General features: G+C 44.9%; 1 protein-coding gene across 1 annotated transcript in view; it reads left to right on the top strand.

Moving 5' to 3' along the window:
• The window catches only part of gbe1b (glucan (1,4-alpha-), branching enzyme 1b), a 359324-nt gene that overhangs the window by 255121 nt on the left and 82814 nt on the right, over nucleotides 1-21389 (top strand). Inside the window, exon 13 of the mRNA XM_036964774.1 lies at nucleotides 1316-1500. Coding sequence (XP_036820669.1) covers nucleotides 1316-1500 — 185 coding nt within the window. The remainder of the gene's footprint in view (nucleotides 1-1315; nucleotides 1501-21389) is intronic.

Genomic DNA, 21389 nt, shown 5'->3' with positions numbered 1-21389 from the left:
CAGTAAGGACTGTCTGTTATTCAATGTGTTTCTATGGTAACAGCAGTAAGGACTATCTGTTATTCAATGTGGTTCTATGGGCTAATAGCAGTAAGGACTATCTGTTATTCAATGTGTTTCTATGGGCTAATAGCAGTAAGGACTGTCTGTTATTCAATGTGTTTCTATGGGCTAATAGCAGTAAGGACTATCTGTTGTTCAATGTGTTTCTATTGGCTAATAGCAGTAAGGACTATCTGTTATTCAATGTGTTTCTATGGGCTAATAGCAGTAAGGACTATCTGTTATTCAATGTGTTTCTATGGGCTAATAGCAGTAAGGACTATCTGTTATTCAATGTGTTTCTATGGGCTAATAGCAGTAAGGACTATCTGTTATTCAATGTGTTTCTATTGGCTAATAGCAGTAAGGACTCTGTTGTTCAATGTGTTTCTATGGGCTAATAGCAGTAAGGACTATCTGTTATTCAATGTGTTTCTATGGGCTAATAGCAGTAAGGACTATCTGTTGTTCAATGTGTTTCTATTGGCTAATAGCAGTAAGGACTACCTGTTATTCAATGTGTTTCTATTGGCTAATAGCAGTAAGGACTCTGTTGTTCAATGTGTTTCTATGGGCTAATAGCAGTAAGGACTATCTGTTATTCCATGTGTTTCTATGGGCTAATAGCAGTAAGGACTATCTGTTATTCCATGTGTTTCTATGGGCTAATAGCAGTAAGGACTATCTGTTATTCAATGTGTTTCTATGGGCTAATAGCAGTAAGGACTACCTGTTATTCAATGTGTTTCTATGGGCTAATAGCAGTAAGGACTATCTGTTATTCCATGTGTTTCTATGGGCTAATAGCAGTAAGGACTATCTGTTATTCAATGTGTTTCTATGGGCTAATAGCAGTAAGGACTACCTGTTATTCAATGTGTTTTATTGGGTTATACTGTAGCAGTAAGGCCAAATGTTTTTTTCATTAAATATATATATTTGTTTAAATACTTCAAGCGGTCTTAAAATTCTAAATCAAACGTCAAAATGATCCTTGGTTTGAAAACATACAGCTTAGTAGAACTCCCCTCCCCCTAGTTTAGCCTGTAATGGGTTAATGCTTCTATTTTGGGTAAAACTGTTGAAATAAGCTCATGAGGCATTTCCAAATTATATTCTTCAAGAATTAATGGCTATATATATCAATAATTTAAACGTAAAAAAAAAATGGATGTACCAATCTCAGATTGCCCCCTTTAAACATTCCCTAATAAACCTGTCTTTTTTTTCTTATTTTTCTAAAAAAAAAAATGATTTTGTGTCTTTTCTTCAGGTAATGAGTTCGGCCACCCAGAGTGGCTGGACTTCCCTAGGAAGGGTAATAATGAGAGTTATCACTACGCCAGGCGTCAGTACAACCTGCTGGACACTGACCACCTCCGTTACAGACAGCTCTATGACTTTGACCGGGACATGAACCGTACCGAGGACAAGTACGGCTGGCTGGCTGCACCACCGGTAAGGATGCACACACGCACACACACACACACACACACACACACACACACACACACACACACACACACACACACACACACACACACACAGCTACATGCACGCTCACACACACACACATGCACACTCACACACACACACACACACACACACACAGCTACATGCACGCTCACACACACACATACACACAGCTGCATGCACACACACACACACACAGCTGCATGCACGCTCACATACACACACACAGCTACATGCACGCTCACACACACACACATGCACACTCACACACACACACACACACACACACACACACACACACACACACACACACACACACACAGCTACATGCATGCTCACACACACACATAAACACAGCTGCATGCACACACACACACACACAGCTGCATGCACGCTCACATACACACACACAGCTACATGCACGCTCACACACACACACACACAGCTGCATGCACGCTCACATACACACACACAGCTACATGCACGCTCACACACACACACAGCTACATGCACGCTCACACACACACACACACAACTGCATGCATGCTCACACACATACACACAGCTGCATGCACACACACACACACACAGCTGCATGCCCAAACACACACACACACTGAGGAAAAATATGACTGCCTGGTTGTAGCATCCCTAAGGACATACAGTTCCATGCAGATATATACCCACAGTTGCCCGCAGTCGCCCGCAGTCGCCCGCAGTCGCCCACAGTCGCCCACAGTCGGCCGCAGTCGCCCACAGTCGGCCGCAGTCGCCCACAGTCGGCCGCAGTCGCCCACAGTCGCCCACAGTCGGCCGCAGTCGCCCACAGTCGGCCGCAGTCGCCCACAGTCGCCCACAGTCGGCCGCAGTCGCCCACAGTCGGCCGCAGTCGCCCACAGTCGGCCGCAGTCGGCCACAGTCGGCCACAGTCGCCCACAGTCGCCCACAGTCGCCCACAGTCGGCCACAGTCGCCCACAGTCGGCCACAGTCGCCCACAGTCGCCCACAGTCGGCCACAGTCGCCCACAGTCGGCCACAGTCGCCCACAGTCGGCCACAGTCGGCCACAGTCGGCCACAGTCGGCCACAGTCGCCCACAGTCGGCCGCAGTCGGCCGCAGTCGGCCACAGTCGGCCACAGTCGGCCACAGTCGGCCACAGTCGGCCACAGTCGCCCACAGTCGGCCACAGTCGCCCACAGTCGGCCACAGTCGCCCACAGTCGGCCACAGTCGCCCACAGTCGGCCACAGTCGGCCACAGTCGGCCACAGTCGGCCGCAGTCGGCCGCAGTCGGCCACAGTCGGCCGCAGTCGGCCACAGTCGGCCACAGTCGGCCACAGTCGGCCACAGTCGCCCACAGTCGGCCACAGTCGCCCACAGTCGGCCACAGTCGCCCACAGTCGGCCACAGTCGCCCACAGTCGGCCACAGTCGCCCACAGTCGGCCACAGTCGCCCACAGTCGGCCACAGTCGGCCACAGTCGGCCACAGTCGGCCACAGTCGGCCACAGTCGCCCACAGTCGGCCGCAGTCGGCCACAGTCGGCCACAGTCGGCCACAGTCGGCCGCAGTCGGCCACAGTCGGCCACAGTCGGCCACAGTCGGCCACAGTCGGCCACAGTCGCCCACAGTCGGCCACAGTCGCCCGCAGTCGGCCACAGTCGCCCACAGTCGGCCACAGTCGGCCACAGTCGGCCACAGTCGGCCGCAGTCGGCCGCAGTCGGCCGCAGTCGGCCACAGTCGGCCACAGTCGGCCACAGTCGGCCACAGTCGGCCACAGTCGGCCACAGTCGCCCGCAGTCGGCCGCAGTCGGCCGCAGTCGCCCACAGTCGCCCACAGTCGGCCACAGTCGCCCACAGTCGCCCACAGTCGCCCACAGTCGCCCACAGTCGGCCACAGTCGCCCACAGTCGGCCACAGTCGCCCACAGTCGGCCACAGTCGCCCACAGTCGGCCACAGTCGCCCACAGTCGGCCACAGTCGGCCACAGTCGGCCACAGTCGGCCACAGTCGGCCACAGTCGGCCACAGTCGGCCACAGTCGCCCACAGTCGGCCGCAGTCGGCCACAGTCGGCCACAGTCGGCCGCAGTCGGCCGCAGTCGGCCACAGTCGGCCACAGTCGGCCACAGTCGGCCACAGTCGGCCACAGTCGCCCACAGTCGGCCACAGTCGCCCGCAGTCGGCCACAGTCGCCCACAGTCGGCCACAGTCGGCCACAGTCGGCCACAGTCGGCCGCAGTCGGCCGCAGTCGGCCGCAGTCGGCCGCAGTCGGCCACAGTCGGCCACAGTCGGCCACAGTCGGCCACAGTCGGCCACAGTCGCCCACAGTCGGCCACAGTCGGCCACAGTCGGCCACAGTCGGCCACAGTCGGCCACAGTCGGCCGCAGTCGCCCGCAGTCGGCCACAGTCGGCCACAGTCGGCCACAGTCGGCCACAGTCGCCCACAGTCGGCCACAGTCGGCCACAGTCGGCCACAGTCAGCACTCTACTTCTTTTACATTTGTGTGTTCAGTATATCCACGACCCATATAGACATATTTCCTGTCCATTTCCTTTCTGCACCAGTGAAAACAGGCAGATACCTTCTGTCATCCCTTACCCTATTCCCACATGGAGGAGGCAGACAGACAGACAGACAGATACCTTCTATCATCCCTTACCCTATTCCCACATGGAGGAGGCAGACAGACAGATACCTTCTGTCATCCCTTACCCTATTCCCACATGGAGGAGGCAGACAGACAGATACCTTCTGTCATCCCTTACCCTATTCCCACATGGAGGAGGCAGACAGACAGACAGACAGATACCTTCTATCATCCCTTACCCTATTCCCACATGGAGGAGGCAGACAGACGGACAGGCAGGCGGACAGGCAGGAGGACAGGCTGACAGACGGACAGGCAGACAGACGGACAGGCAGACAGACCCTGTCAGGCAGACAGACGGGCAGACGGATAGGCAGGCAGACGGACAGACAGGCAGACGGACAGGCAGGCAGGCAGACGGACAGGCAGACAGACGGACAGGCAGATGGACAGGCAGACAGGTGGACAGACAAGAACACAGAAATGTTGCTTCTCTTCCTGGGGTCCACACAAAACATTAAACATGACATAATACAGATCATTAATAGACAAGAACAGCTCAAAGACAGAACTACATACATTTAAAATGGTACACATAGCCCACACACACTAGATGGCCAAAAGTATATGGACACCTGCTATCAAACATCTCATTCCAAAATCATGGGCATTAAATTGGAGTTTGTCCCCCCTTTGCTACTATAACAGCCTTCACTCTTCTGGGAAGGTTTTCCACTAGATGTAGGAACATTGCTGCTATAACAGCCTCCACTCTTCTGGGAAGGCTTTCCACTAGATGTTGGAACATTGCTGCTATAACAGCCTCCACTCTTCTGGGAAGGCTTTCCACTAGATGTAGGAACATTGCAGCAGGGACTGGCTTCCTTTCAGCCATGAGCATTGGTGAGGTCGGGCACTGATGTTAGGCAATTAGGCCTGGCTCTGTGCAGGCCAATCAAGTTCTTCCACACCAATCTCGACAAACCATGTCTTTATGGACCTCACTTTGTGCACGGCGGCGTTGTCATGCTGAAAGTAACGTTCTGCTGACATCCGCCAAACCCAGATTTGTCCGTCGTACTGCCAGATGGTGAAGTGGGATCCATCACTCCAGAGAACGCGTTTACATTTCTACAGAAAACCCATTTCATGAATCTCCCGACAAACAGTTATTGTGCTGACGTTGCTTCCAGAGGCAGTTAGGAACTCGGTAGCGAGTGTTGCAATCGAGGACAGACCATTTTTATGCACTACTCGCTTCAGCACTCAGTGGTTCCATTCTGTGAGCTTGTGTGGCCTACCACTTCGCGACTCAGCCGTTGTTGCTCCTAGACGTTTCCACTTCACAATAACAGCACTTACAGTTGACCAGGGCAGCTCTAACAGGGCGGACATTTGACAAACTGACTTTTTTGAAAGGTGACATTCTATGACGGTGCCACGTTGAACGTCACTGAGCTCTTCAGTAAAGCCATTCTACTGCCAATGTTTGTCTATGGAGATTGCATGGCTGTGTGGTCGACTTTATACACCCGTCAGCAACGTGTGTGACTGAAATAGCCAAATCCACTCATTTGAAGGGGTGTCCACATACTTTTGTATATACAGCTTCGTAAAGTATTCAGACCACTTGACTTTTTCCACATTTTGTTACGTTACAGCGTTATTCTAAAGTTAAAATGTCTTATCAATCTACACACAATATCCCAAAATGACATCACAATATCCCATAATGACATCACATTATCCCATAATGACATCACAATATCCCATAATGACATCACAATATCCCATAATGACATCACAATATCACATAATGACATCACAATATCCCATAATGACATCACAATATCCCATAATGACATCACAATATCCCATAATGACATCACAATATCCCATAATGACATCACAATATCACATAATGACATCACAATATCACATAATGACAAAGCAAAAACAGGTTTTTAGATTTTTTTTTCAAATGTATAAAAAAAAAAGCAGATATCACATTTGCATAAGTATTGAGACCCTTTACTCAGTACTTTGTTGAAGCACCTTTGGCAGTGATTACAGCCTTGAGTCTTCCTGGGTATGATGCTACAAGCTTGGCACACCTGTATTTGGGGAGTTTCTCTCATTCTTCTTTGCAGATCCTCTCAAGCTCTGTCAGGTTTAATGGGGAGCGTCGCTGCACAGCTGTTTTCAGGTCTCTCCAGAGATGCTTGATCAGGTTCAAGTCCGGGCTCTGGCTGGGCCACTCAAGGACATTCAGAGACTTGTCCCAAAGCCACTCCTGCATTGTCTTGGCTGTGTGCTTAGGGTTGTTGTCCTGTTGGAAGGTGAACCTTCGCCCCAGTCTGAGGTCCTGAGTGCTCTGGAGCAGGTTTTCATCAAGAATCTCTCTGTTCTTTGCTCTGTTCATCTTTGCCCCGATCCTGACTAGTCTCTCGGTTTCTGCCGCTGAAAAACACACAGCATGATGCTGTAACCACCATGCTTCACCGTAGGGATGGTACCAGGTTCCCTTAACTAGACAGACGCTTGGCATTCAGGCCAAAGAGTTCAGTCTTGGTTTTATTGCATAGTATTTATATCAGCTCCCTGATTACAATGATTAACAACAAGTAATTTAGTTGCCTCAGTTTGTTAAAAAGTCACACCATTAATTTCCAGATTCAACTGAGGTCTAGAATTTAGGGAATCATTTGTACCAAATACAATGCTCTTAGTTTGAGATGTTCAGTTTATTACTGCCCACCCATTCGCTCGCTCGCTCGCTCGCAGGCAGGCAGGCAGGCAGGCAGGCAGGCAGGCAGGCAGGCAGGCAACGTCACTTGGGATGAAGCGCTGGGCCACAGGACTGCTCCATATGCTTCAATCACCAGCTGCTGTTACCCTGCTAGACTGTCTCTCTGCTGTCTGTCACAGCAACGCAGCGATCAGCTGTTACCCTGCTAGACTGTCTCTCTGCTGTCTGTCACAGCAACGCAGGGATCAGCTGTTACCCTGCTAGACTGTCTCTCTGCTGTCTGTCACAGCAACGCAGGGATCAGCTGTTACCCTGCTAGACTGTCTCTCTGCTAGAGGTCGACTGATTAATTAGGGCCGATTTCAAGTTTTCATAACAATCGGTACTTTTGGGCGCCCATTTGCCGATTAAAAAAAATAAAATATATGTTTACCTTTATTTAACTAGGCAAGTCAGTTAAGAACACATTCTTATTTTTAATGACGGCCTAGGAACAGTAGGTTAACTGCCTTGTTGAGGGGCAGAACGACAGATTTTCACCTTGTCAGCTCGGGGGATTCAATCTTGCAACCTTACAGTTAACAAGTCCAACGCAATAACGACCTGCCTCTCTCTCGTTGCACTCCACAAGGAGACTGCCTGTTACGCGAATGCAGTAAGCCAAGGTAAGTTGCTAGCTAGGATTAAACTTATCTTATAAAAAACAATCAATCATAATCACTAGTTAACTACACATGATTGATGATGTTACTAGATATTATCTAGCGTGTCCTGCGTTTCGTATAATCTGACTAAGCATACAAGCATACAAGTATCTATGTACAGTGCCTTGCGAAAGTATTCGGCCCCCTTGAACTTTGCAACCTTTTACCACATTTCAGGCTTCAAACATAAAGATATAAAACTGCATTTTTTTGTGAAGAATCAACAACAAGTGGGACACAATCATGAAGTGGAACGACATTTATTGGATATTTCAAACTTTTTTAACAAATCAAAAACTGAAAAATTGGGCGTGCAAAATTATTCAGCCCCCTTAAGTTAATACTTTGTAGCGCCACCTTTTGCTGCGATTACAGCTGTAAGTCGCTTGGGGTATGTCTCTATCAGTTTTGCACATCGAGAGACTGAATTTTTTTCCCATTCCTCCTTGCAAAACAGCTCGAGCTCAGTGAGGTTGGATGGAGAGCATTTGTGAACAGCAGTTTTCAGTTCTTTCCACAGATTCTCGATTGGATTCAGGTCTGGACTTTGACTTGGCCATTCTAACACCTGGATATGTTTATTTTTGAACCATTCCATTGTAGATTTTGCTTTATGTTTTGGTTCATTGTCTTGTTGGAAGACAAATCTCCATCCCAGTCTCAGGTCTTTTGCAGACTCCATCAGGTTTTCTTCCAGAATGGTCCTGTATTTGGCTCCATCCATCTTCCCATCAATTTTAACCATCTTCCCTGTCCCTGCTGAAGAAAAGCAGGCCCAATCCATGATGCTGCCACCACCATGTTTGACAGTGGGGATGGTGTGTTCAGCAGTGTTGCTTTTATGCCAAACATAACGTTTTGTATTGTTGCCAAAAAGTTCAATTTTGGTTTCATCTGACCAGAGCACCTTCTTCCACATGTTTGGTGTGTCTCCCAGGTGGCTTGTGGCAAACTTTAAACAACACTTTTTATGGATATCTTTAAGAAATGGCTTTCTTCTTGCCACTCTTCCATAAAGGCCAGATTTGTGCAATATACGACTGATTGTTGTCCTATGGACAGAGTCTCCCACCTCAGCTGTAGATCTCTGCAGTTCATCCAGAGTGATCATGGGCCTCTTGGCTGCATCTCTGATCAGTCTTCTCCTTGTATGAGCTGAAAGTTTAGAGGGACGGCCAGGTCTTGGTAGATTTGGAGTGGTCTGATACTCCTTCCATTTCAATATTATCGCTTGCACAGTGCTCCCTGGGATGTTTAAAGCTTGGGAAATCTTTTTGTATCCAAATCCGGCTTTAAACTTCTTCACAACAGTATCTCGGACCTGCCTGGTGTGTTCCTTGTTCTTCATGATGCTCTCTGCGCTTTTAACGGACCTCTGAGACTATCACAGTGCAGGTGCATTTATACGGAGACTTGATTACACACAGGTGGATTGTATTTATCATCATTAGTCATTTAGGTCAACGCCCAATTTTTCAGTTTTTGATTTGTTTGAAATATCCAATAAATGTCGTTCCACTTCATGATTGTGTCCCACTTGTTGTTGATTCTTCACAAAAAAAATACAGTTTTATATCTTTATGTTTGAAGCCTGAAATGTGGCAAAAGGTCGCAAAGTTCAAGGGGGCCGAATACTTTCACAAGGCACTGTATCTGACTGAGCGGTGGTAGGCAGAAGCAGGCCCGTAAACATTCAATCAAACAGCATTTTCGTGTGTTTTGCCAGCAGCTCTTCGCTGTGCTTCAAGCATTGCACTGTTTATGACTTCAAGCCTATCAACTCCCGAGATGAGGCTGGTGTAACCGAAGTGAAATGGCTGGCTAGTTAGCGCGCGCTAATAGTGTTTCAAACGTCACTCGCTCTGAGCCTTCTAGAAGTTGTTCCCCTTGCTCTGCATGGGTAACGCTGCTTCGATGGTGGCTGTTGTTGTTGTTGTGTTGCTGGTTCGAGCCCAGGGAGGGGCGAGGAGAGGGACGAAAGCTATACTGTTACACTGGCAATACTAAAGTGCCTATAAGAACATCCAATAGTCAAAGGTTAATGAAATACAAATGGTATAGAGGGAAATAGTCCTATAATTCCTATAATAACTACAACCTAAAACTTCTTACCTGGGAATATTGAAGACTCGTGTTAAAAGGAACCACCAGCTTTCATATGTTCTCATGTTCTGAGCAAGGAACTGAAACGTTAGCTTTCTTACATGGCACATATTGCACTTTTACTTTCTTCTCCAACACTTTGTTTTTGCATTATTTAAACCAAATTGAACATCTTTCATTATTTACTTGAGGCTAAATTGATTGTATTGATGTATTATATTAAGTTAAAATAAGTGTTCATTCAGTATTGTTGTATTTGTCATTATTACAAATAAATAAATAAAAATCGGCCTATTAATAGGTATCAGCTTTTTGGTCCTTCAATAATCGGTATCGGTGTTGAAAAATTATAATCGGTCGACCTCTGTCTGAACAGTTTAGGGATTGTGACTGACTGAGTCTCTGTCTGAACAGTGGAGGGATTGGGACTGACTGAGTCTCTGTCTGAACAGTGGAGTGATTGGGACTGACTGAGTCTCTGTCTGAACAGTGGAGGGATTGGGACTGACTGAGTCTCTGTCTGAACAGTGGAGGGATTGGGACTGACTGAGTCTCTGTCTGAACAGTGGAGGGATTGGGACTGACTGAGTCTCTGAACAGTGGAGGGATTGGGACTGACTGAGTCTCTGTCTGAACAGTGGAGGGATTGGGACTGACTGAGTCTCTGTCTGAACAGTGGAGGGATTGGGACTGACTGAGTCTCTGAACAGTGGAGGGATTGGGACTGACTGGGTCTCTGTCTGTACTACTACTACTGCTACTACTACTACTACTACTACTACTACTACTACTATTGCTACTGCTACTACTACTACTACTACTACTACTACTATTGCTACTGATACTATTTATACTACTACTAGTATTACTACTACTGCTGCTACTACTACTGCTGCTACTACTACTACTAATACTGCTACTACTACTACTACTAGTGTTACTGCTACTGTTACCACTACTACTGTTACTAATTCTACTGTTACTACCACTACTACTACTGTTGTTACTGTTACTACTACTACTTTGTTACTGCTACTGGTACTACTACTACTACTAATGTTACTACTACTACTACTACTACTGTTACTACTACTGTTACTACTACTACTACTACCACTTTTGTTACTGCTACTGTTACTTCTACTACTGTTACTACTACTTTTTTTATTTTTTTATTTCACCTTTATTTAACCAGGTAGGCTAGTTGAGAACAAGTTCTCATTTGCAACTGCGACCTGGCCAAGATAAGGCATAGCAGTGTGAACAGACAACACAGAGTTACACATGGAGTAAACAATTAACAAGTCAATAACACAGTAGAAAAAAGGGGAGTCTATATATACATTGTGTGCAAAAGGCATGAGAAGGTAGGCAAATAATTACAATTATGCAGATTAACACTGGAGTGATAAATGATCAGATGGTTATGTACAGGTAGAGATATTGGTGTGCAAAAGAGCAGAAAAATAAAAATAAATAAATAAAAACAGTATGGGGATGAGGTAGGTGAAAATGGGTGGGCTATTTACCAATAGACTATGTACAGCTGCAGCGATCGGTTAGCTGCTCAGATAGCAGATGTTTGAAGTTGGTGAGGGAGATAAAAGTCTCCAACTTCAGCGATTTTTGCAATTCGTTCCAGTCACAGGCAGCAGAGAACTGGAACGAAAGGCGGCCAAATGAGGTGTTGGCTTTAGGGATGATCAGTGAGATACACCTGCTGGAGCGCGTGCTACGGATGGGTGTTGCCATCGTAACCAGTGAACTGAGATAAGGCGGAGCTTTACTTAGCATGGACTTGTAGATGACCTGGAGCCAGTGGGTCTGGCGACGAATATGTAGCGAGGGCCAGCCGACTAGAGCATACAAGTCGCAGTGGTGGGTGGTATAAGGTGCTTTAGTGACAAAACGGATGGCACTGTGATAAACTGCATCCAGTTTGCTGAGTAGAGTGTTGGAAGCAATTTTGTAGATGACGTCGCCGAAGTCGAGGATCGGTAGGATAGTCAGTTTTACTAGGGTAAGTTTGGCGGCGTGAGTGAAGGAGGCTTTGTTGCGGAATAGAAAGCCGACTCTTGATTTGATTTTCGATTGGAGATGTTTGATATGGGTCTGGAAGGAGAGTTTAGAGTCTAGCCAGACACCTAGGTACTTATAGATGTCCACATATTCAAGGTCGGAACCATCCAGGGTGGTGATGCTGGTCAGGCGTGCGGGTGCAGGCAGCGAACGGTTGAAAAGCATGCATTTGGTTTTACTAGCGTTTAAGAGCAGTTGGAGGCCACGGAAGGAGTGCTGTATGGCATTGAAGCTCGTTTGGAGGTTAGATAGCACAGTGTCCAAGGACGGGCCGGAAGTATATAGAATGGTGTCGTCTGCGTAGAGGTGGATCAGGGAATCGCCCGCAGCATGAGAGACATCATTGATATATACAGAGAAAAGAGTCGGCCCGAGAATTGAACCCTGTGGCACCCCCATAGAGACTGCCAGAGGACCGGACAGCATGCCCTCCGATTTGACACACTGAACTCTGTCTGCAAAGTAATTGGTGAACCAGGCAAGGCAGTCATCCGAAAAACCGAGGCTACTGAGTCTGCCGATAAGAATACGGTGATTGACAGAGTCGAAAGCCTTGGCAAGGTCTATGAAGACTGCTGCACAGTACTGTCTTTTATCGATGGCGGTTATGATATCGTTTAGTACCTTGAGCGTGGCTGAGGTACACCCGTGACCGGCTCGGAAACCAGATTGCACAGCGGAGAAGGTACGGTGGGATTCAAGATGGTCAGTGACCTGTTTGTTGACTTGGCTTTCGAAGACCTTAGATAGGCAGGGCAGGATGGATATAGGTCTGTAACAGTTTGGGTCCAGGGTGTCGCCCCCTTTGAAGAGGGGGATGACTGCGGCAGCTTTCCAATCCTTGGGGATCTCAGACGATATGAAAGAGAGGTTGAACAGGCTGGTAATAGGGGTTGCGACAATGGCGGCGGATAGTTTCAGGAATAGAGGGTCCAGATTGTCCAGCCCAGCTGATTTGTACGGGTCCAGGTTTTGCAGCTCTTTCAGGACATCTGCTATCTGGATTTGGGTAAAGGAGAACCTGGAGAGGCTTGGGCGAGTAGCTGCGGGGGGGGGGGGGGGCTGTTGTCCGAGGTTGGAGTAGCCAGGCGGAAGGCATGGCCAGCCGTTGAGAAATGCTTGTTGAAGTTTTCGATAATCATGGATTTATCGGTGGTGACCATGTTACCTAGTCTCAGTGCAGTGGGCAGCTGGGAGGAGGTGCTCTTGTTCTCCATGGACTTCACAGTGTCCCAGAACTTTTTGGAGTTGGAGCTACAGGATGCAAACTTCTGCCTGAAGAAGTTGGCTTTAGCTTTCCTGACTGACTGTGTGTATTGGTTCCTGACTTCCCTGAACAGTTGCATATCGCGGGGACTATTCGATGTTAGCGCAGTCCGCCACAGGATGTTTTTGTGCTGGTCGAGGGCAGTCAGGTCTGGAGTGAACCAGGGGCTATATCTGTTCTTAGTTCTGCATTTTTTGAACGGAGCATGCTTATCTAAAATGGTGAGGAAGTTACTTTTAAAGAAAGACCAGGCATCCTCAACTGACGGGATGAGGTCAATGTCCTTCCAGGATACCCGGGCCAGGTCGATTAGAAAGGCCTGCTCACAGAAGTGTTTTAGGGAGCGTTTGACAGTGATGAGGGGTGGTCGTTTGACTGCGGCTCCGTAGCGGATACAGGCAATGAGGCAGTGATTGCTGAGATCCTGGTTGTAGACAGCGGAGGTGTATTTGGAGGGCCAGTTGGTCAGGATGACGTCAATGAGGGTGCCCTTGTTTACAGAGTTAGGGTTGTACCTGGTGGGTTCCTTGATGATTTGAGTGAGATTGAGGGCATCTAGCTTAGATTGTAGGACTGCCGGGGTGTTAAGCATATCCCAGTTTAGGTCACCTAACAGAACAAACTCTGAAGCTAGATGGGGGGCGATCAATTCACAAATGGTGTCCAGGGCACAGCTGGGAGCTGAGGGGGGTCGGTAGCAGGCGGCAACAGTGAGAGACTTATTTCTGGAGAGAGTAATTTTCAAAATTAGTAGTTCGAACTGTTTGGGTATGGACCTGGAGAGTATGACATTACTTTGCAGGCTATCTCTGCAGTAGACTGCAACTCCTCCCCCTTTGGCAGTTCTATCTTGACGGAAGATGTTATAGTTGGGTATGGAAATCTCAGAATTTTTGGTGGCCTTCCTGAGCCAGGATTCAGACACGGCAAGGACATCAGGGTTAGCAGAGTGTGCTAGAGCAGTGAGTAAGACACACTTAGGGAGGAGGCTTCTGATGTTGACATGCATGAAACCAAGGCTTTTTCGATCACAGAAGTCAACAAATGAGGGTGCCTGGGGACATGCAGGGCCTGGGTTTACCTCCACATCACCCGCGGAACAGAGAAGGAGTAGTATGAGGGTGCGGCTGAAGGCTATCAAAACTGGTCGCCTAGGGCGTTGGGGACAGAGAATAAGAGGAGCCGGTTTCTGGGCATGGTAGAATATATTCAGGGCATAATGCGCAAACAGGGGTATGGTGGGGTGCGGGTACAGCGGAGGTAAGCCCAGGCACTGGGTGATGATGAGAGAGGTTGTATCTCTGGACATGCTGGTTGTAATGGGTGAGGTCACCGCATGTGTGGGGGGTGGGACAAAGGAGGTATCAGGGGTATAAAGAGTGGAACTAGGGGCTCCATTGTAAACTAAAACAATGATAACTAACCTGCACAACAGTATACAAGGCATATTGACATTTGAGAGAGACATACAGCAAGGCATACAGTAATCACAGGTGTTGAATTGGGAGAGCTAGCTAAAACAGTAGGTGAGACAACAACAGCTAATCAGCTAGCACAACAACAGCAGGTAGAATGGCGATTGATTAGGCAGAGAGGGTCGGATTAACTACACACAGAGCCTAAGTGCGGCTGGGGCCGACAGATAAAACATAAACAAGCAGAATGGATTACCGTGAATTAATGGACAGTCCAGCATGCATCAGCTATGTAGCCAAGTGATCAGTGTCCAAGGGGCAGCGGTGGATGGGGCAGGGAAGCTGGACTGGCGAGTGTTATCCAGGTTAGAAAACTAACAATGACTAAATAGCTTGTAGCCAGTTAGCTGGTTAGCTTCTGAAGGTTCTTGAGTGTGTTCTAAAAATGTAAAGATAATAGCGGTTCCGTATCACATTGGGTGAGGCAGGTTACCGGAAGGTATAAACAAATTAAAAATCGAAAAGGGATAGAAAGTAAATATGGGTTCAGTGAGTGTTTGGGACGCGGCGATTCAGATGGTTAGCAGGCCTGTGCTAACAAGCTAACAGTTAGTAGACGGTGCTAAACACGGTAGCAGTTAGCGGACCGGGCTAAACAAGCTAGCAGTTAGCAGGCCGAATTTGCAAGCAAGGAGATAGCAAGGGCTAGAGAGTTAGCCTTTGGGGACGTCGCGATGGGGGGAGTCTGTTTATTCCTCTTCATGCGGTGACATCAATGGACCGGTCGTGGGTCTGGATATTGTAGCCCAGGAGCTCAAAATGTTCCGTTTGCGATGGGAATCCGGGGGTGAAAAATAAAAATAAAATAATAGATAGGTCCGTTATGCTCTGGTTAGAGTCGCGTTGTTCGAACTGGCGAGAGCTTTCCGAGCTAAAGGTTAGCTGATGACCGGTTAGCTGACCGGTTAGCTGAAGACCGCTAGCAATGTTTTGCTGAAGCTGGTAGTTAGTTGGCTAGTTGGCTAGCTTCAGTTGAGGGGTTCCAGATCCGAAGTAAATATAAATACTTTAGGAAAAAAAGCTACGTTGGGTGAGGCGGGTTGCAGGAGAGTATTTAGAAGAAGTTGAGGTTCAGCAAAAAGTTTTAAAGATATGTGAAGAAAAAAAAAACGAAACGAAAACGAACGATATATACAAGGGACACGACAACACGTCCTACTGCTACGCCATCTTGGATCCAACTACAAGTACTGTTACTACTACTACTACAACTACTACTACTATTGCTACTACTACCACTACTGTTACTACTACTATTGTTACTACTACTGCTACTACTACTACTACTACTACTACTATTGTTACTACTATTGTTACTGCTACTGTTACTACTACTACTACTATTGTTACTACTACTACTACTACTATTGTTAATACTATTGTTACTGTTACTACTACTACTATTGTTACTACTACTACTGCCACTACTACTGTTGCTACTGTTACTGTTACTACTACTACTGTTACTACTACTCCTACTACTTTTGTTACTACTACTACTACTATTGTTACTGTTGTTACTGCTACTACTACTATTGTTACTGTTACTGCTACTACTATTGTTAATGTTACTGCTACTACTATTGTTACAGTTACTACTACTACTACTGTTACTACTACTACTGTTACTACTACTACTACTAGTGTTACTGCTACCGTTACTTCTACTACTATTACTACTACTGTTTCTACTACTACTACTATTGTTACTGTTGTTACTGCTACTACTACTATTGTTACTGTTACTGCTACTACTATTGTTACAGTTACTACTACTACTACTGTTACTACTACTACTATTGTTACTGTTACTACTACTACTACTAGTTTTACTACTACTACTATTGTTACTACTACTACTACTGTTACTGTTACTACTACTATTGTTACTACTACTACTATTGTTACTGTTACTACTACTACTACTAGTTTTACTACTACTACTACTACTACTATTGTTACTACTACTACTACTGTTACTGTTACTATTACTATTGTTACTACTATTGTTACTACTATTGTTACTACTACTACTACTGTTACTGTTACTACCACTATTGTCACTACTACTACTATTGTTACTACTATTGTTACTACTACTACTACTATTGTTACTACTATTGTTACTACTATTGTTACTGTTACTGCTACTACTATTGTTACTGCTACTACTATTGTTACTGCTACTACTACTACTACTACTATTGTTACTGCTATTGTTACTACTACTACTATTGTTACTGTTACTGCTACTGCTATTGTTACTACTACTACTATTGTTACTGTTACCACTACTATTGTTACTACTACTACTATTGTTACTACTACTACTATTGCTACTACTACTACTATTGTTACTACTATTGTTACTACTAGTGTTACTACTACTACTATTGTTACTACTATTGTTACTACTACTACTACTATTGTTACTACTATTGTTACTACTAGTGTTACTACTACTACTATTGTTACTACTACTACTATTGTTACTACTATTGTTACTGTTACTGCTATTGTTACTACTATTGTTACTGTTACTGCTACTACTATTGTTACTGTTACTACTACTACTATTGTTACTACTACTACTATTGTTACTACTACTACTGTTGTTACTACTATTGTTACTACTACTACTACTACTATTGTTACTGCTACTACTACTACTACTACTACTACTATTGTTACTACTATTGTTACTACTATTGTTACTACTACTACTATTGTTACTACTGCTAGTGTTGTTACTGCTACTACTATTGTTACTACTATTGTTACTACTATTTATACTAATACTACTGTTGTTACTACTATTGTTACTGCTACTACTATTGTTACTACTATTGTTACTGCTACTACTATTGTTACTACTACTACTATTGTTACTGCTACTACTATTGTTACTGCTACTACTACTACTACTACTACTATTGTTACTACTACTGTTACTACTACTACTATTGTTACTACTATTGTTACTACTATTGTTACTACTACTACTATTGTTACTACTACTACTGTTGTTACTGCTACTACTACTACTACTACTATTGTTACTACTATTGTTACTACTATTGTTACTACTATTGCTACTGTTAGTACTATTGTTACTACTACTACTGTTGTTACTGCTACTACTATTGTTACTATTACTACTATTGTTACTGTTACTACTACTACTATTGTAACTGTTACTACTGATGAAGAGGAGACATGAAGGACGCTGCTATTTGCCATTTAGCAGATGCTTTTATCCATTCACAGATCTAGCCAACAACTGATCATGCATTTTTTTAATTTTATTTTGTTTAACCGTTATTTAACTAGACAACTCAGTTAAGAACAAATTCTTATTTACAAAGACAACCTACCACCAAAAGGCGAAATGGCCTCCTGCGGGGACAGGGGATAAAAAAAATATATAAAAAAAATAGGACAAAACACACATCACAACAAGAGAGACAACACAACACTCCATAAAGAGAGACCTAAGACAACAACGCAGCATGGCAGCAACACAACATGACAACAACATAGTAGCAACACAACATGGCAGCAGCACAATATGGTAGCAGCACACAACATGGTACAAACATAATTGGGCACAGACAACAGAACAAAAGGCAAGAAGATAGAGACAACGATACATCCAAATCACATGGTGCCAGCGCATTGAATTCTTTCAGTAGTGTATCAATTTTTTGTATTTCTTTATTTAATCTTTATTTAACTAGGCGGGTCAGTTAAGAACAATTTCTTATTTTCAATGACAGCCTACCGGGATGGTCTAGGAACAGTGGGGCAGAACAACAGATTTTTACCTTGTCAGCTCGGGGATTCGATCTAGCAACCTTTCGGTTACTGGGCCAACGCTCTAACCACTAGGCTACCCGCCTCCCCAATCAATACATTGCCTTGGTTATTCTGCATAGTGAGCATGATTCTGACTTTGGTTTAATGTTGCCTCATTCCCCCCAGACCAAAGGGCTCAGTTGCTATTGGTGTTTAGAGGTGGGTTTGGAGGTTGTGTTGGAGCTTTGCGTTAGTAGGGTAGTGGGCGGGCAGTGTTCCTCTCCCAACTGGATCAGTCTATTGAGGGTACATCCCAAATGGCAACCTAAGTAAAGCTAAGTGAGGGAAGGGCCTGTAGGTGAACATACAGGCAGCAGGTACTTGGGTTAACATGGCTGTGTGATGTTAGACTGGGTTAACATGGCTGTGTGATGTTAGACTGAGTTAACATGGCTGTGTGATGTTAGACTGGGTTAACATGGCTGTGTGATGTTAGACTGGGTTAACATGGCTGTGTAATGATGTTAGACTGGGTTAACATGGCTGTGTAATGATATTAGACTGAGTTAACATGGCTGTATAATGATGTTAGACTGGGTTAACATGGCTGTATAATGATGTTAGACTGGGTTAACATGGCTATATAATGATGTTAGACTGGGTTAACATGGCTGTGTAATGATGTTAGACTGGGTTAACATGGCTGTGTAATGATGTTAGACTGAGTTAACATGGCTGTATAATGATGTTAGACTGGGTTAACATGGCTGTATAATGATGTTAGACTGGGTTAACATGGCTGTATAATAATGTTAGACTGGGTTAACATGGCTGTGTAATGATGTTAGTCTGGGTTAACATGGCTGTATAATGATGTTAGACTGGGTTAACATGGCTGTGTGATGTTAGACTGCCTTAACATGGCTGTGTAATGTTAGACTGGGTTAACATGGCTGTGTAATGATGTTAGACTGGGTTAACATGGCTGTGTGATGATGTTAGACTGAGTTAACATGGCTGTGTGATGATGTTAGACTGGGTTAACATGGCTGTATAATGTTAGACTGGGTTAACATGGCTGTGTAATGTTAGACTGGGTTAACATGGCTGTGTAATGTTAGACTGGGTTAACATGGCTGTGTAATGATGTTAGACTGGGTTAACATGGCTGTGTAATGTTAGACTGGGTTAACATGGCTGTGTGATGATGTTAGACTGAGTTAACATGGCTGTGTGATGATGTTAGACTGGGTTAACATGGCTGTGTGATGTTAGACTGGGTTAACATGGCTGTATAATGTTAGACTGGGTTAACATGGCTGTGTGATGTTAGACTGGTTTAACATGGCTGTGTAATGATGTTAGACTGGGTTAACATGGCTGTGTGATGTTAGACTGGGTTAACATGGCTGTATGATGTTAGACTGGGTTAACATGGCTGTGTAATGATGTTAGACTGTGTTAACATGGCTGTATAATGTTAGACTGAGTTAACATGGCTGTGTAATGATGTTAGACTGGGTTAACATGGCTGTGTAATGATGTTAGACTGGGTTAACATGGCTGTGTAATGATGTTAGACTGGGTTAACATGGCTGTGTAATGATGTTAGACTGGGTTAACATGGCTGTATAATGATGTTAGACTGGGTTAACATGGTTGTATAATGATGTTAGACTGGGTTAACATGGCTGTATAATGATGTTAGACTGAGTTAACATGGCTGTATAATGATGTTAGACTGAGTTAACATGGCTGTATAATGATGTTAGACTGAGTTAACATGGCTGTATAATGATGTTAGACTGAGTTAACATGGCTGTATAATGATGTTAGACTGAGTTAACATGGCTGTATAATGATGTTAGACTGAGTTAACATGGCTGTATAATGATGTTAGACTGGGTTAACATGGCTGTATAATGTTAGACTGGGTTAACATGGCTGTATAATGATGCTAGACTGAGTTAACATGGCTGTATAATGATGTTAGACTGGGTTAACATGGCTGTATAATGATGTTAGACTGGGTTAACATGGCTGTATAATGATGTTAGACTGAGTTAACATGGCTGTATAATGATGTTAGACTGAGTTAACATGGCTGTATAATGATGTTAGACTGAGTTAACATGGCTGTATAATGATGTTAGACTGAGTTAACATGGCTGTATAATGTTAGACTGGGTTAACATGGCTGTATAATGATGCTAGACTGAGTTAACATGGCTGTATAATGATGTTAGACTGGGTTAACATGGCTGTATAATGATGTTAGACTGAGTTAACATGGCTGTATAATGATGTTAGACTGGGTTAACATGGCTGTATAATGATGTTAGACTGGGTTAACATGGCTGTATAATGATGTTAGACTGAGTTAACATGGCTGTATAATGATGTTAGACTGAGTTAACATGGCTGTATAATGATGTTAGACTGAGTTAACATGGCTGTATAATGATGTTAGACTGAGTTAACATGGCTGTATAATGTTAGACTGGGTTAACATGGCTGTATAATGATGCTAGACTGAGTTAACATGGCTGTATAATGATGTTAGACTGGGTTAACATGGCTGTATAATGATGTTAGACTGAGTTAACATGGCTGTATAATGATGTTAGACTGGGTTAACATGGCTGTATAATGATGTTAGACTGGGTTAACATGGCTGTATAATGATGTTAGACTGGGTTAACATGGCTGTATAATGATGTTAGACTGGGTTAACATGGCTGTATAATGTTAGACTGAGTTAACATGGCTGTGTAATGATGTTAGACTGAGTTAACATGGAACAGTGTCTGTTAACCCTGACTACACTTCACCATGTTACGATAACTCTGCCAAGCATTTAGCCATGCATCCCAAATGGCACCCTATTCCCTATATAGTGCACTACTTGTGACCAGATCCCTATTCCCTATATAGTGCACTACTTTAGACCAGGGCCCTATTCCCTATATAGTGCACTACTTGTGACCAGGGCCCATACGTAATAGGGTGCCGTTAACGTGTTATTAGGGGAGATTAACAATGTCACCCGGACAACTATTTATAGCTCAATCCGGTTTCCCACGATGCCTTACTCTCCCCCCCCCCCCCCCCC

The sequence above is a fragment of the Oncorhynchus mykiss genome, chromosome 27, assembly GCF_013265735.2.
Source record: "Oncorhynchus mykiss isolate Arlee chromosome 27, USDA_OmykA_1.1, whole genome shotgun sequence".
Lineage (NCBI taxonomy): Eukaryota > Metazoa > Chordata > Actinopteri > Salmoniformes > Salmonidae > Oncorhynchus > Oncorhynchus mykiss.
This window is presented reverse-complemented; position numbering and strand designations above follow the sequence as displayed.